This window comes from Trachypithecus francoisi, unplaced genomic scaffold (genome assembly GCF_009764315.1).
Source record: "Trachypithecus francoisi isolate TF-2019V2 unplaced genomic scaffold, Tfra_2.0 Contig01676, whole genome shotgun sequence".
NCBI lineage: Eukaryota > Metazoa > Chordata > Mammalia > Primates > Cercopithecidae > Trachypithecus > Trachypithecus francoisi.
The window spans coordinates 1171946-1186150 of NW_022681448.1; the positions used below are offsets into that span (position 1 = coordinate 1171946).

At 41.6% G+C, this 14205-nt stretch overlaps 1 protein-coding gene across 12 annotated transcripts in view; it reads left to right on the plus strand.

Annotated features, from left to right (window-relative positions):
- Positions 1-14205, plus strand: part of ZDHHC20 (zinc finger DHHC-type palmitoyltransferase 20) — a 94625-nt gene that overhangs the window by 22937 nt on the left and 57483 nt on the right. For 11 of the 12 annotated variants that reach the window (XR_004433817.1, XR_004433818.1, XR_004433829.1 and 8 more), the window contains exon 2: positions 11722-11748. The exons of the other annotated variant lie outside the window; for it this stretch is intronic. Coding sequence is in view for 8 of the 11 variants with exons in the window: in XM_033197019.1 (XP_033052910.1) it covers positions 11722-11748 (27 nt within the window). In the remaining 3 variants the exon portion in view is untranslated. The remainder of the gene's footprint in view (positions 1-11721; positions 11749-14205) is intronic. 12 annotated transcript variants of the gene reach the window in all.

Sequence of the window (14205 nt, forward strand, 5' to 3'; positions counted from 1 at the left end):
AAAAAGAAAGTTGAAGTGACTCCTTGATCCGTGAGCTGCAGAATAGATGTGTTAGCAGGCATGAAAACAACATGAATCTCCTTGTACATCTCCATTAGAGCCCTTGGGTGACAAGGTGCATTTTCAATGAACAGTAATATTTTGAAAGGAATCTTTTTTTCTGAGCAGTAGGTCTCAACAGTGGGCTTAAAATATTCAATAAAGCGGCTGGGTGCGGTCTGTGGCTGGTTTGATCCTCTGTCTAGAACACTCAAACTTTTTTCGTATCAGCGTTGTTGCACTTTTGTATTCATCTATTCACTGGAGTAGTACTTCTAATTTTCTTCAAGGATTTTTCCTTGGCATTCACAGCTTGGCTAACTTTGTCCCAAAAGGCCTAGCGTTTCACCTGTCTCGGTTTTTAGCATGTCTTTCTCACTCAGCTTAGTCATTTCAGCTGTTGATCTAAAGTGACAGGTGTGTGACTCTTCCTTTCACTTGAACACTTACAGGCCATTGTAGGATTATTAATTGGCTTGATTACAGTATTGTTGAATAGAGAGGCCCAAGGAGAGGGGGAGAGATAGAGGAATGTCTGGTCAATGGAGTGGTAGAAAAACCACTTTTAAGTTTTCCATCTTACATGGATGCAGTTGGTGGTACTCCAAAACAGTTACAATAGTAACCTCACAGATCACTGATCACAGAACACCAGAGCAGATATTATGATAATGAAAAAGGTTGAAATACTGTGAGAATTAACCAAAATGTGACACGGAGACACAAAGTGAGCAGAAAGTGTTGGAAAAATAGCAGAGATAGACTTGCTTAATGCAGGGTTGCCACAACCTTAAATTTGTAAAAAAACACAATGTCGGCAAAGCACAATAAATCAAAGCACCTTATCAGGTGAGATGTGCCTATGTGTTTTCAGCAAGAATATCACAGAAGTAATGCATGTCATTGTAACATTTTGGAGACCGTTAATGTTGATCAACACCTAAGGTTGTGTGTGTTATGTTTCTGCATTCTGTAAAGGTACAGTTTTTCTTTGTAGTTAGTATTCTGTTAGACCACCACATCACACGGATTCCTTTTTGAGGAAGGCCTTGTTGCGTAGTTTTGGTCAGTGCAGTCAGCAGATAGCTTCTAGCACTTTCAGCGTGACTCATATCATCCAAGGTCACACCCTTCCTGGTGCAGCTTGCACACAATGCCTGAGTGAGGTGGGGTGGGACCGCCCACTTCAGAGCTCCCTGCCAGTTGCTGAGGCTGGGCCTACATTGCAGTGAGATTGTTCCCTTAGCCTTATTATACCTCTTCCCCCTTCCTTTCACATATGCTGGTCCCTAGTAAATACATTGCACCCCAAACTCGGTCTCAGCATCTGATTCCAGAGAACCCAACCTGAGTCATTTCTTATTGGGAGATATTTTGAAACCCTGTGAATAATCTGTTTGTCATTACTTTCACTTACTTCTTTTAGCATCTATTGAGACTTCTTGCTTGAAACAGTTATTACTGTGCTGGTTGCCAAACCCTGTTTTTCTAATTCCATGATTTCTTGTACATTTGCTAGTTAGAATTCTACTGTATGGAAGATATTATCCTCCTCCCATTTACTTATGTATTGATTCACTCACACATATCAGCATGCACCAGCACATTCTATTTTGTGAATTATAATCTGACGTTTGTTGTATTTTTCAGTTTGTCCCAGATTTGGCCAGCAGGAGCCCCTTCCATCATGTTTCTGTGTGCTTTCGTGTGTCCTCATTGTATTTTTTAGTACTTCCTTTCTTTCTGGCAATGTATTTCAGCGTTGCTTCTTACTTTTCCAGTCCCTGAAATTGGTCATTTCAACAGGGACCAAGAATGAATGTAAAAAATGGAAACATTCAAGCATTAGAAGAACATATGGGTGGATGATCTTTTTTTTTTTTTTTTTTGAGACGGAGTCTCGCTCTGTGGCCCAGGCTGGAGTGCAGTGGCCGGATCTCAGCTCACTGCAAGCTCCGCCTCCCAGGTTTACGCCATTCTCCTGCCTCAGCCTCCCGAGTAGCTGGGACTACAGGCACCGCCACCTCGCCCAGCTAATTTTTTTTTTGTATTTTTAGTAGAGATGGGGTTTCACCATGTTAGCCAGGATGGTCTCGATCTCCTGACCTCGTGATCCGCCCGTCTCGGCCTCCCAAAGTGCTGGGATTACAGGCTTGAGCCACCGCGCCCGGCCTGGGTGGATGATCTTAAGGCAATGGGAAAGCCTCTAACAATATCTCAGAATCACCAAGCCCAATAGAAAAGACAAACAAACAAACAAAGAAAACAAATAAGCAGATGTTTCACAGGGGAAAAAAATAAAAATGACACATAAAGATACTGACCCTCACTTATAAATGAAAATTACCCTGCCATACCAAAAGTTTGAAAACTTCATTGAGTAGACTGTAGAGAAACAGTCAGTCTCATTCCTTGCTGGTAGAAGTATAAAATGAGACAACCCCATAAAAGTGTTTTTGCAAAAAGCTAAACACATGGTGGAAAGATTTACTTTTGGTTCAGTAATCCCACTATTAGGAATCTACACTGAAGATAAACTTCCACAAATAAACAGCACATGCACAAGGTTATTTATTGCAACATTGTAGTAGCAAAGGATTGGAGACAACACAGATGCCCATCAATAGAAGGCTGATTGTATAACTGGAATATCCACACAATGGAACATTGTGCAATGCTTTAAAAAAGAAAGGAATGTCTCTGTGTGCTAATGGATAGTGATTTCTAGAATTTGTAGGACATTTCACAAGACATCTGGCCTGATCTTTTCAAAAAGTCATCATCATATGGATTTAGGGAAGATGATGAATAATAGTGCATTATTTTTGAGTCACCCCAAATCACTGCATAAAAACAGAACTTGAACAGTATCTGTAGCAAAACTAGTTTGCTAGAGATTGAGAGTGAGGTTCAGACAACCAAATTGACTGCAGAGATACAAATTAAACTCTAATATGAGCATTAAATATTTATTACATTTATTTTCTTGTAGACCCAAGACTAAGACTAAATGAGGAATAATGTTTGTGATGGATACTGTATGCTTTCACAGAGTAGATACAGCACAGCTGCTAGAGAATGGAGAAAGAATATGTGAAAACATTATTCAAACTTTGAAGTAATCATATTACTGGCAGTGTTATTGGTATCATTATCTTGAGATTGTTGGGTAAGCAATATGGGATATTACAGTTCTTCATCCCTTGTGTCCTTGAGAACCAGAATTCTCAATGTAAAAAGGAGATACAAATGTGAGATAGAAGATGTTAAGTAAAAACCCTGTAGACTTTGACTTTAATTGGAAATATCAGTATAAACTTACCAGGTATTTAATCTTCCTTTTAAAATGGCATGCACACACACACAGACACACACACACACTGACACACACACAGACACACACAGACACACAGACAGACACACAGACACACACAGACACACACACACAGACACACACACACAGACACACACACACACACACAAAGGAAAGGAAAACAGACCCTGTTGATTACTAGTCATTTATGTAGAAAATCCCAAAGAATCTGCAAACAAGCTACTAGAACCAAAAAGTGAATGTAGCCAGCATACAAGGTCAATAAACAAAACTAAAACATTTCTAAATAGTATTCTATAGCAATGAGTAATTAAAATTGGAATTTTTAGAAATGCTGTTTATAATAGCATCAAAAACATGAAATATTTTAGGGATAAATCTAACAAAATATGTGCAAGGTTCTATATGTTAGAGAAAATCTAAAATGAAGAGCTACGCCATGGTCATGGGCTGTAAGACAATATTCCAAAGACATTAGTTCTCCCCAAATTGATCTGTAAGTTCAGCCAGTGAAAATCTAGGCATTGGCCAGGCGCCGTGGCTCACGCCTGTAATCCCAGCACTTTGGGAGGCCGAGGCGGGTGGATCACAAGGTCAGGAGATCGAGACCATCTTGGCTAACATGGTGAAACCCCATTTCTACTAAAAAATACAAAAAAATTAGCCAGGCATGGTGGCGGGCGCCTGTAGTCCCAGCTACTCAGGAGGCTAGGCAGGAGAATGGCATGAACCCGGGAGGCAGAGCTTCGCCTCCCGGTAGTGAGGCAGAGGTAGTGAGCCGAGATCGCACCACTGCACACCAGGCTGGGCTACAGAGCGAGACTCCGTCTAAAAAAAAAAAAAAAAAATTGTGGTGTGTGCCTGTAGTCCCAGCTACTTGGGAGGCTGAGGCAGGAAAATGGCATGAACCTGGAAGGTGGAGGTTTTAGTGAACTGAGATCGTGCCACTGCACTCCAGCCTGGGTGACAGAGCAAGACTCTCTCTCAAAAATAAGAAAATAAAATATGAAATAAAATGAGAGCAAGACTGTCTCAAAAATAATAAAAACATGAAATGAAATAAAATGAAAAATATATTACCTAAATATAAAACCTATAAAACTGGCCGGGCGCAGTGGCTCAAGCCTGTAATCCCAGCACTTTGGGAGGCCGAGACGGGCGGATCACAAGGTCAGGAGATCAAGACCATCCTGGCTAACCCGGTGAAACCCCGTCTCTACTAAAAAAAAAAAATAAAAAACTAGCCGGGTGTGGTGGCGGGCGCCTGTAGTCCCAGCTACTCGGGAGGCTGAGGCAGGAGAATGGCGTAAACCCGGCAGGCGGAGCTTGCAGTGAGCTGAGATCCGGCCACTGCACTCCAGCCTGGGCAACAGAGCGAGACTCCGTCTCAAAAAAAAAAAAAAAAAAACCTATAAAACTTCTAGAAGAAAACATATAAGTAACTATGACTTTCATAGGCTGGCAAACATTTCCCAGGCATGAATGATAAAAGAAAAAAATTGATAAATTAAGACTTCATCAAAATTAAGAGTTTGTGCTCTTCAAAAGACACTGTTAAAAATATAAAGAGGCAAGTTATGGACTAGGAGAAAATATGGGCACATACATATCAAGATTTATATCCAGAATATATGAAGAACTCATGACTCAATAAGCAATATACAGTTGAAAGAGGGGCACCATTGAACATATAACTTCACAAAGAAGGGATAGTGATTGTTAATAAACACGTGAAAAGATGCTGTACATCATTAGTTGTTAGGAAAACACAAAAGTACAATGAAGATACCACTGCATATTTTTTGGAACAGCTAAATTTTAAGAACTGTCAGTTCTTTTTTTTTTTTTTTGAGATGGAGTCTTGCTCTGCCGCCCAGGCTGGAGTGCAGTGGCCGGCTCTCAGCTCACTGCAAGCTCCGCCTCCCGGGTTCACGCCATTCTCCTGTCTCAGCCTCCCGAGTAGCTGGGACTACAGGCGCCCGCCTCGTCGCCCGGCTAGTTTTTTGTATTTTTTAGTAGAGATGGGGTTTCACCGTATTAGCCAGGATGGTCTCGATCTCCTGACCTCGTGATCCGCCCGTCTCGGCCTCCCAAAGTGCTGGGATTACAGGCTTGAGCCACCGCGTCCGGCCAAGAACTGTCAGTTCTAAGCATTGGTGAGGACGTGGAGCAGCTGTAACTCTGATCCATTGTAAGTGGAAGTACCAAACATTTTGTGCCAAATACAGCCACTTTGAAAACAGTTTGGGTGTTCCTGGTGAAGTTCAGCACATGTTTTAACATCAGACCCAGCGATCCCATTGTTAGATGTTTACTTAAGTAATAAATATTGATATTGTTTGGCTGTGTTCCCACCCACATCTCATCTTGAATTGTATTCCCATAATTCCCATTGTGTGGGAGGGACGCAGTGGGAGATCATTTGAATCATGGGGCTGGTTTCCTCCGCACTGTTCTCGTGGTAGTGAATGAGTTTCAAAAGATCTGATGGTTTTATCAGGGGCTTCTGCTTTTGCATCCTCATTTTCTCTTGCCTCCACTGTGTAAGAAGTGCCTTTTGCCTCCAGCCATGATTCTGAGACCTCCCCAGCCATGTGGAACTGTGAAGTCCAATGAAACCTTTTTTCTTCCCAGTCTCGGGTATGTCTTTATCAGCAGCGTGAAAATGGACAAATACAAAAATATTATGTCCACCCAAAGATTTGGTGAATACACGAGTAATCATAAAAGACAAAAAGGTGAAATCACTCACGTGTCTATGAACTGATTAATGGATAAAGAAGTTGTCGCACCGCCTTATAACAGAATGCTATTGGGCAGTAGGGCAACAAGCAGGGACTTCCAGTTCTGAGACAAGATGAAATAGAGACTCTTCCTCCTTTTCTTAGTAAGTACGGCTAAAATCCCTGGAAAATGTACAGAAAACAAACCTGAGAAGACTCTGAAAGGTAGCAAGAAGAAGCCAGATCAGCCAGGGACCTTGCGACCTGAGGAATAACGTGGGGTTATGTTCCCTAGATTTATTTTTTCTTCATATATGTGCTAGAGAAGCTGTCAACCTGGAAGCACCAATTAATACAGCCCAAAACAAACCCTAGAAAACCATTTTCATTAGTCAAGCCAGGAAAGGGACAACCTAGTAAGACAGAAAACTTGTAGACAATAACTGCCCTACTCTAGCCAAAAACAAAGACAAACTGTGCTCCATCCCCCACTCTCACCAACAAAGACTGAGTATTGAGCTTAAGACTTCCCCCCCTTGCCACGCTGTAACAAGACACCCGTCCTGTGTCTCTTCCCCAACATTCCTGCTGGGATAGTATCAGAAAAGGTGAGGCGCTGGTCAGGAGCCTAGATTTTCGTTCCCACTGGGCAGTAATGATGTGTGCCTTCCATCCCCCCACCCCAAACAGTAACAAGTTCCCTCTCATGGTGTCCATGGAGGCTATGTGGGAAGCACTAAGGAGGCACCTCTACCCTTCCCAGCCAAGATAAGTCTGCAGAAGCCTAGCGGGGAGCTGGGACTTGTACTCCCACCTGATGGCAACAAGGTGGTGCTCCCACATCTCCCATTGCGTGGAGTCAGAGGAGGCCTGCAAAAACAAATCTAAATAAGATCTAGAGTCTCAAAACATTCAGGGTGCAATTGAAAACCATCCATCCTACCAAGAACCAGGAAAACTAAATGAGAAAAGACAATAGATGCTAAAACCAAAAACACACAGATGTCGGAATTACCTGACAAGGACTTTAATGCAGCTATCTTTAAAATGATTCAATTTGCAATTGAATCATGAAAACATATATTTCTCGACAAAGAAATAGAAGACATAAAGAACCAGATGGAGATTTTTAAACTGAAAATACAATAGCCAAAATTTTGAAAAGTCAACAGCAGAGGCCGGGCGCGGTGGCTCAAGCCTGTAATCCCAGCACTTTGGGAGGCCGAGACGGGGGGATCACGAGGTCAGGAGATCGAGACCATCCTGGCTAACACGGTGAAACCCCGTCTCTAATAAAAAATACAAAAAACTAGCCGGGTGTGGTGGCGGGCGCCTGTAGTCCCAGCTACTCGGGAGGCTGAGACAGGAGAATGGTGGGAACCCGGGAGGCGGAGCTTACAGTGAGCTGAGATCTGGCCACTGCACTCCAGCCTGGGCAAACAGAGCAAGACTCTGTCTCAAAAAAAAAAAAAAAAAAAAAAAGTCAACAGCAGAATGGAGAGGGCAGAGGAAAAAAATGAATGAACTTGAAGATAAAACATTAGAAATTACCCAGTCTGAACAAAAGAGAGAAAATATACTGAAAAATAAAAATGAACAAATCATCAGGGACTTGTGGGACTATTTTTAGAAGGTCTAATATTTGTACCATCAGAGTCCCAGGGGAGAAGAAAGACAATATGGTTGAAAAGATATTCAAAGAAATGATAGCTTAAAATTTTGAACTTGACAAAGGACATACTCAAGAAGAACTCAAGAAGTTCAGCAGACTCTGAACAGGAAAATCCCAAAGAAATCCACTCCAACATACATTATAACCAAATACCTGACAACTAAATATAAAATCTTGAAAACAGTGAGGACACTTTACCTATAGGGGAAAAACAGAGTAACAGCAGATTTGTCATCAGAAACCATGGAATTTAGAAGGAAGTAGTACATATTTAAAGTACTGAGTGGAAAGAACTGTCAACCCAGAATTCTATATCCAGCATGTAACTGGCCATCAAGGTTGAAAGTTCACAGTTGTACTTTCAGACAGCACATCCTCACATTACAAGAATTCAAAGCTAAAACAGGATAAAGGAAATAATAGAGCTTCTTTGTCACATGCTTCTCACTTGTTAAGGAGGCAAAACAAATTTTTCCCAGTGACAGTTTTTCCCTCCCTCAAGATGTACCCATTTGCAAGAACTGGATCCCATAGCCATAGTAGATACATGTATACTGATAAAGTGAGTATCTGACATTTTCAGGCTCAATAAGTGGGAGATAGGCAAGAAGGCAATGAAGTGAAGAACATAGCCAGCCCTCGTGTTCACAAAGAACCATAAATTAATATTGTCTCTAAATGAGAGTGTCATTGACAAGATTGAAATACGACATTTCTTACATTTTAAAAATCATGTATAAACATTAGTATGCCTAATAGGTTTTTGTTGTTGTTGTTGTTGTTTGAGACAGAGTCTAGCTCTTTCACCCAGGCTGGAGTGCATTGGCACGATCTTGGCTCACTGTAACCTCCGCCTCCCAGGTTCAAGCGATTCTCCTGCCTCAGCCTCCCGAGTAGCTGGGACTATAGGCGCATGCCGCTGCACCCAGGTAATTTTTTGTATTTTTAGTAGAGATGGGGTTTCACCATCTAGGCCAGGCTGGTCTTGAATTCCTGACCTCGTGATCTACCCACCTCAGCTTCCCAGTGCTGAGATTACAGGCATGAGCCACCATGCCCAGCCCTAATAGTTTTTGTAAGCTTGGTTTTGTCATCAAAAGAATTTTTATAAAACATATTTTGGGGCTGGGCATGATGGCTCACGCCTGTAATCCCAACACTTCGGGAGTCCAAGGCGGGTGGATCACGAGGTCAGGAGATCAAGACCATTCTGGCCAACATGGCAGAACCCCGTCTCTACTAAAAATACAAAAATTAGCCAGGCGTAGTGGCGTGCACCTGTAATCTCAGCTACTCGGGCGGTTGAGGCAGGAGAATTGCTTGAACCCGGAGGGTGGAGATTGCAGTGAGCCAAGATCATGCCACTTCACTCCAGCCTGGGTGACAGAACAAAACTCTGTCTCAAAAACAAAACAAAACAAAGAAAAAAATATTTTGGGATCCCCATAAAATGGAATAGCCTTGTCTCACTGTGAGAGGTTCTACAGATTGCTGTCCCCAGCCATATCTTTGTCTCTATAGTTAGAGGTGCCGTTAGCAAATATTGAGAGCTTGTTCCATGCTGTACACTGTTTCAGAGGCTGATGAAAAAGTCATGTCCTCTACCTTCAGGAAAAAAACGTAGAAGGAACTATGAACTGTAAACCAGTACAAGTGTCGGGGTGTTATGAAAGGGGAAGTATAAAGTGGTGTGGGAATATATACCGAGATTTATTTAACCCATTCTGTGGTCAGGAAAGTCCTCTGTGAAGAAGCGATTCTAGGCCATTGTTGGTTTTTTTGTTTGTTTGTTTGATTGTTTGTTTGTTTTTTTTTTGCAACAGAGTCTATTTCCGTTGTCCAGGCTGGAGTGCAGTGGTGCCGTCTTGCTCACTGCACCCTCTGCCCCTGGGTTCAGGCGATTCTCCTGCCTTAGCCTCCTGAGTAGGTGGGACTATAGTTGCGTGCCACCACACCTGCCTAATTTTTGCGTTTTTTAGTACAGATGGGGTTTCACCATGTTGGCCAGGCTGGTCTCGAATTCCTGACCTCAAGTGATCCGCCCATCTCAGCCTCCCAAAGTGCTGAGATTACAAGCGTGAGCCACTGTGCCCGGCCTAGCTTTGTTTTTATATGAAGCAATTTTGTTGTTCCCTAAATATCTTAGTGAGAAGCTGGAAGAGACAACCAGTGGAAACCGTTAGCTAGATGTGATTTTAAATTCAGATTCTCTACTTGGAGGAGGGTGATAACAGAGTATATTATCAAGTTTTCATCCTTACCAGTAGTCTGAACAGACTTAGTTCAAATCCCTTCTATATTACATATACTAGCTCTGTGACCTTAGGAAGGTCATTTAATTGTTTTGAGCCTTAGTTTACTTATCTGTAAAATGGAGCTAATGGTAACTTGCAGGGTTGTTAACTATTCTAAGACGTGATTCCACACTTCAAGGAGCATTTAGTCCAGTAAGGTGAGGCAGACATATTGACAAGTAATTGAAAAAGTAAATAGGAAAAAGAAAAATGAGATGGTATGGTAAAGATGGAAGAGTGATCAGTGGTGATATAAAGGAGTGATCTACTCTGCCTTAAGAGGGACTCAGGAAGGCTTTACAAAGGAGCTAGTATTCAAAACGGGCCTTGAAGGATGACTAGACAAGGTACGTGGCACATATGAAACAGCTTGATGCATCTGGGAGACCACAATTTGTTTAGAATAATTAGACCAGAAATATGGGCAAATAACAGAAGAAACTAGAGAGGGCCTGGTGCAGTGGCTCACGCCTGTAATCCCAGCACTTTGGTAGGCTGAAGTGGGCGGGTTCACTTGAAGTCAAGAGTTCGAGACCAGCCTGGCCAACATGGTGAAAACGCATCTCTACTAAAAATACAAAAATTAGCCAGGTGAGGTGGCACGCATCTGTAATCCCAGCTACTCCGGAGGCTGAGGCAGGAGAATCACTTGAACCTGGGAGGTGGAGGTTGCAGTGAGTCGAGATTGCGGCACTGCACTCCAGGCTGGGCGACAGAGCAAGACCCTGTCTCAAAAAAAAAAAAAGAAGAAACTAGAGAGGTAGACAGATTGTAGATTACAGAGGGCTTGTAGTGTTTGCTACCTGCCCTGAAGATTTTGGACTTCATTCTGAAAGCGACTCACAGGTATTGAAGAGTATTCATCAGATTTGCTGGTGGTGGTGATGTGCTACAATGACTATAGGAAGATGCCTTAAGCTGTTGCATTTGAGGAAGGCAGTGGGGAGGGATTGAGGAATAGGTGACGTTATAAACAGACTTAGATAGTAGAACCAACATGACTTGAGGCCATTGGATTATCCAGAAAGAAAGAGTAAATAGCAGTTCCCGGGGTTTCAGCCTTGGTAGACTGAAGTGGTTGTTGGCTTTATTCATCACAAGAGTAATACAAGATGGAAGAAAACGTAAGAGAGGTAGCCACTGAATTACGTTTTTTGTGCGTAGTCTGACTTCTTCAGTATTTGATTATTCAGAGAAAAATAAAACACTAAAAATTAGGGTAAGTTCCTCTACTTTTTTCTTTAGAAAAATGCATTTGTCCTGAGTATTGATTCACAAAGAGGTTGATAAGAGTACATTTCAGACTAATAAATAAGGTATGAGGGTCATAGAGGGACAGTTCTGTTCATTCTGCAGATATCATTAAGGAAAGAGCTAAAGTAAACATTGCAGCCATAACCATGCTGATACACTGAAAATTAATAAAGTTCTGAAAACATCTGGTGTGACTGTAGTGTTAATGATAAAGAATTTGAATTTTAGCATTTTAATGGTTTTGGAGTTTTTTTAGTGCAATTTTGACTTTGTATTAGTGTCTACAATTTATAACTAAATTTTATTTTTTTGAAAATGATATTAAGATGAATATTCAACCTGAAATAAAACTTACATACAAAATGTTTAAAGTATATTTATTCACTGTTTTTTCTTCTATTCTAGTTACTATTTTTGGAAATGAAGAAAATGGTAAGGCACTTTTAGTTTCAATTTAAGTTAAATGCTTAATGATATTTTAATTGGAACAGACTTTTTATTTATTGATGAATGCATGTGTTTTTGTTTTTTAGAAATAAAATCCCTATCTTTAAATTTTAAGTAATTAAAAGAAGATCTAGTAATGGGGTTATTTCCAGACCAAAACATTTCATGTATTCTCATTTTGTGTTATTTATGTAAATTAAAGTAGCCATTATTTTCTACAGCACCTAGTACCCAAACTTCTTTGTGTATTTATATAAATATTTCTGTCTCGTATGTTCTTCAAAACTTTTTATTTGGATTTTTAAAATATGAGTTCTCGCTAGCTAGGTTGAGGAGACAATTTTGCTTTCATGATGTCTGAATTTTATTGATGGTTCTCATTTAGGCATTTGTTAAAATCACACTTTACAATGCACAGATATTTAAGAAAATAACAGGCCGGGCGCGGTGGCTCAAGCCTGTAATCCCAGCACTTTGGGAGGCCGAGACGGGGGGATCACGAGGTCAGGAGATCGAGACCATCCTGGCTAATACGGTGAAACCCCGTCTCTACTAAAAAATACAAAAAACTAGCCGGGCGACGAGGCGGGCGCCTGTAGTCCCAGCTACTCGGGAGGCTGAGACAGGAGAATGGCGTGAACCCGGGAGGCGGAGCTTGCAGTGAGCTGAGAGCCGGCCACTGCACTCCAGCCTGGGCGGCAGAGCAAGACTCCGTCTCAAAAAAAAAAAAAAAAAAAAAAAAGAAAATAACCAGACTGTAAATTTGTAATTGCATTACAAGTTTAAGGAAGCTAAAGTTTTTATAACAACGAAGTAAAAAAGACAGTGCCTAGAGGGAAAAATCATTTCTCAAAATTTCACTGAGATAAAAGCAATTTCATAAGTCTGTTGAGATTAATTTAAACAGAATTTAATTGGACATGCAAAACTCCAGAGGATTTCTAAAATACTTGAACAATTAGAAATTATAACATAGGCCGGCGCGGTGGCTCAAGCCTGTAATCCCAGCACTTTGGGAGGCCGAGACGGGCGGATCACGAGGTCAGGAGATCGAGACCATCCTGGCTAACATGGTGAAACCCCGTCTCTACTAAAAAATACAAAAAATTAGCCGGGCGAGGTGGCGGCGCTGTAGTCCAGCTACTCGGGAGGCTGAGACAGGAGAATGGCGTGAACCCGGGAGGCGGAGCTTGCAGTGAGCTGAGAGCCGGCCACTGCACTCCAGCCTGGGCGGCAGAGCAAGACTCCGTCTCAAAAAAAAAAAAAAAAAAAAGAAAATACCAGACTGTAAATTTGTAATTGCATTACAAGTTTAAGGAAGCTAAAGTTTTTATAACAACGAAGTAAAAAAGACAGTGCCTAGAGGGAAAAATCATTTCTCAAAATTTCACTGAGATAAAAGCAATTTCATAAGTCTGTTGAGATTAAATTTAAACAGAATTTAATTGGACATGCAAAACTCCAGAGGATTTCTAAAATACTTGAACAATTAGAAATTATTAACATAGGCCGGGCGCGGTGGCTCAAGCCTGTAATCCCAGCACTTTGGGAGGCCGAGACGGGCGGATCACGAGGTCAGGAGATCGAGACCATCCTGGCTAACATGGTGAAACCCCGTCTCTACTAAAAAATACAAAAAAATTAGCCGGGCGAGGTGGCGGCGCCTGTAGTCCCAGCTACTCGGGAGGCTGAGGCAGGAGAATGGCGTGAACCCGGGAGGCGGAGCTTGCAGTGAGCTGAGATCGGGCCACTGCACTCCAGCCTGGGCGGCAGAGCCAGACTCCATCTCAAAAAAAAAAAAAAAAAAAAAAGAAATTATTAATATATAGTAATTCCTCTTACGGAGATAATTAGGCATTAAGTATATAAATCTTAATTACCTTTAAATTTAATTTCTCAGTAACAGATTAAACGCAGACTCAATCTTGGTTGGCTTATTTTCTTTCTTTAAATCAAAAATGTTTCCTGTATGTTGGAAGCACAGATACAGAAAGCAAAGAATTTCAGAAGTTCTTATAAAAGAACTTTTAACTTATATCATTATTTCTTGGGACTATTTTTACCATGTCTCTCAAAGAGTCTTTTTTTTTTTTTTTTTTTTTGAGATGGAGTCTCGCTCTGTTGCCCAGGCTGGAGTGCAGTGGTGATCTCGGCTCACTGTGAGCTCCGCCTCCCGGGTTTACGCCATTCTCCTGCCTCAGCCTCTCGAGTAGCTGGGACTACAGGTGCCCGCCACCATGCCCAGCTAATTTTTTGTGTTTTTTTTTTTTTTTTAAGTAGAGACGGGGTTTTACTGTGTTAGTCAGGATGGTCTCAATCTCCTGACCTCGTGATCTGCCCGCCTCAGTCTCCCATGGTGCTGGGATTACAGGCATGAGCCACATTGCCTGGCCAAAGAATCTTTCAATACAATCTTTTGTTGTTGCTGTTAGCTTGTTTGTT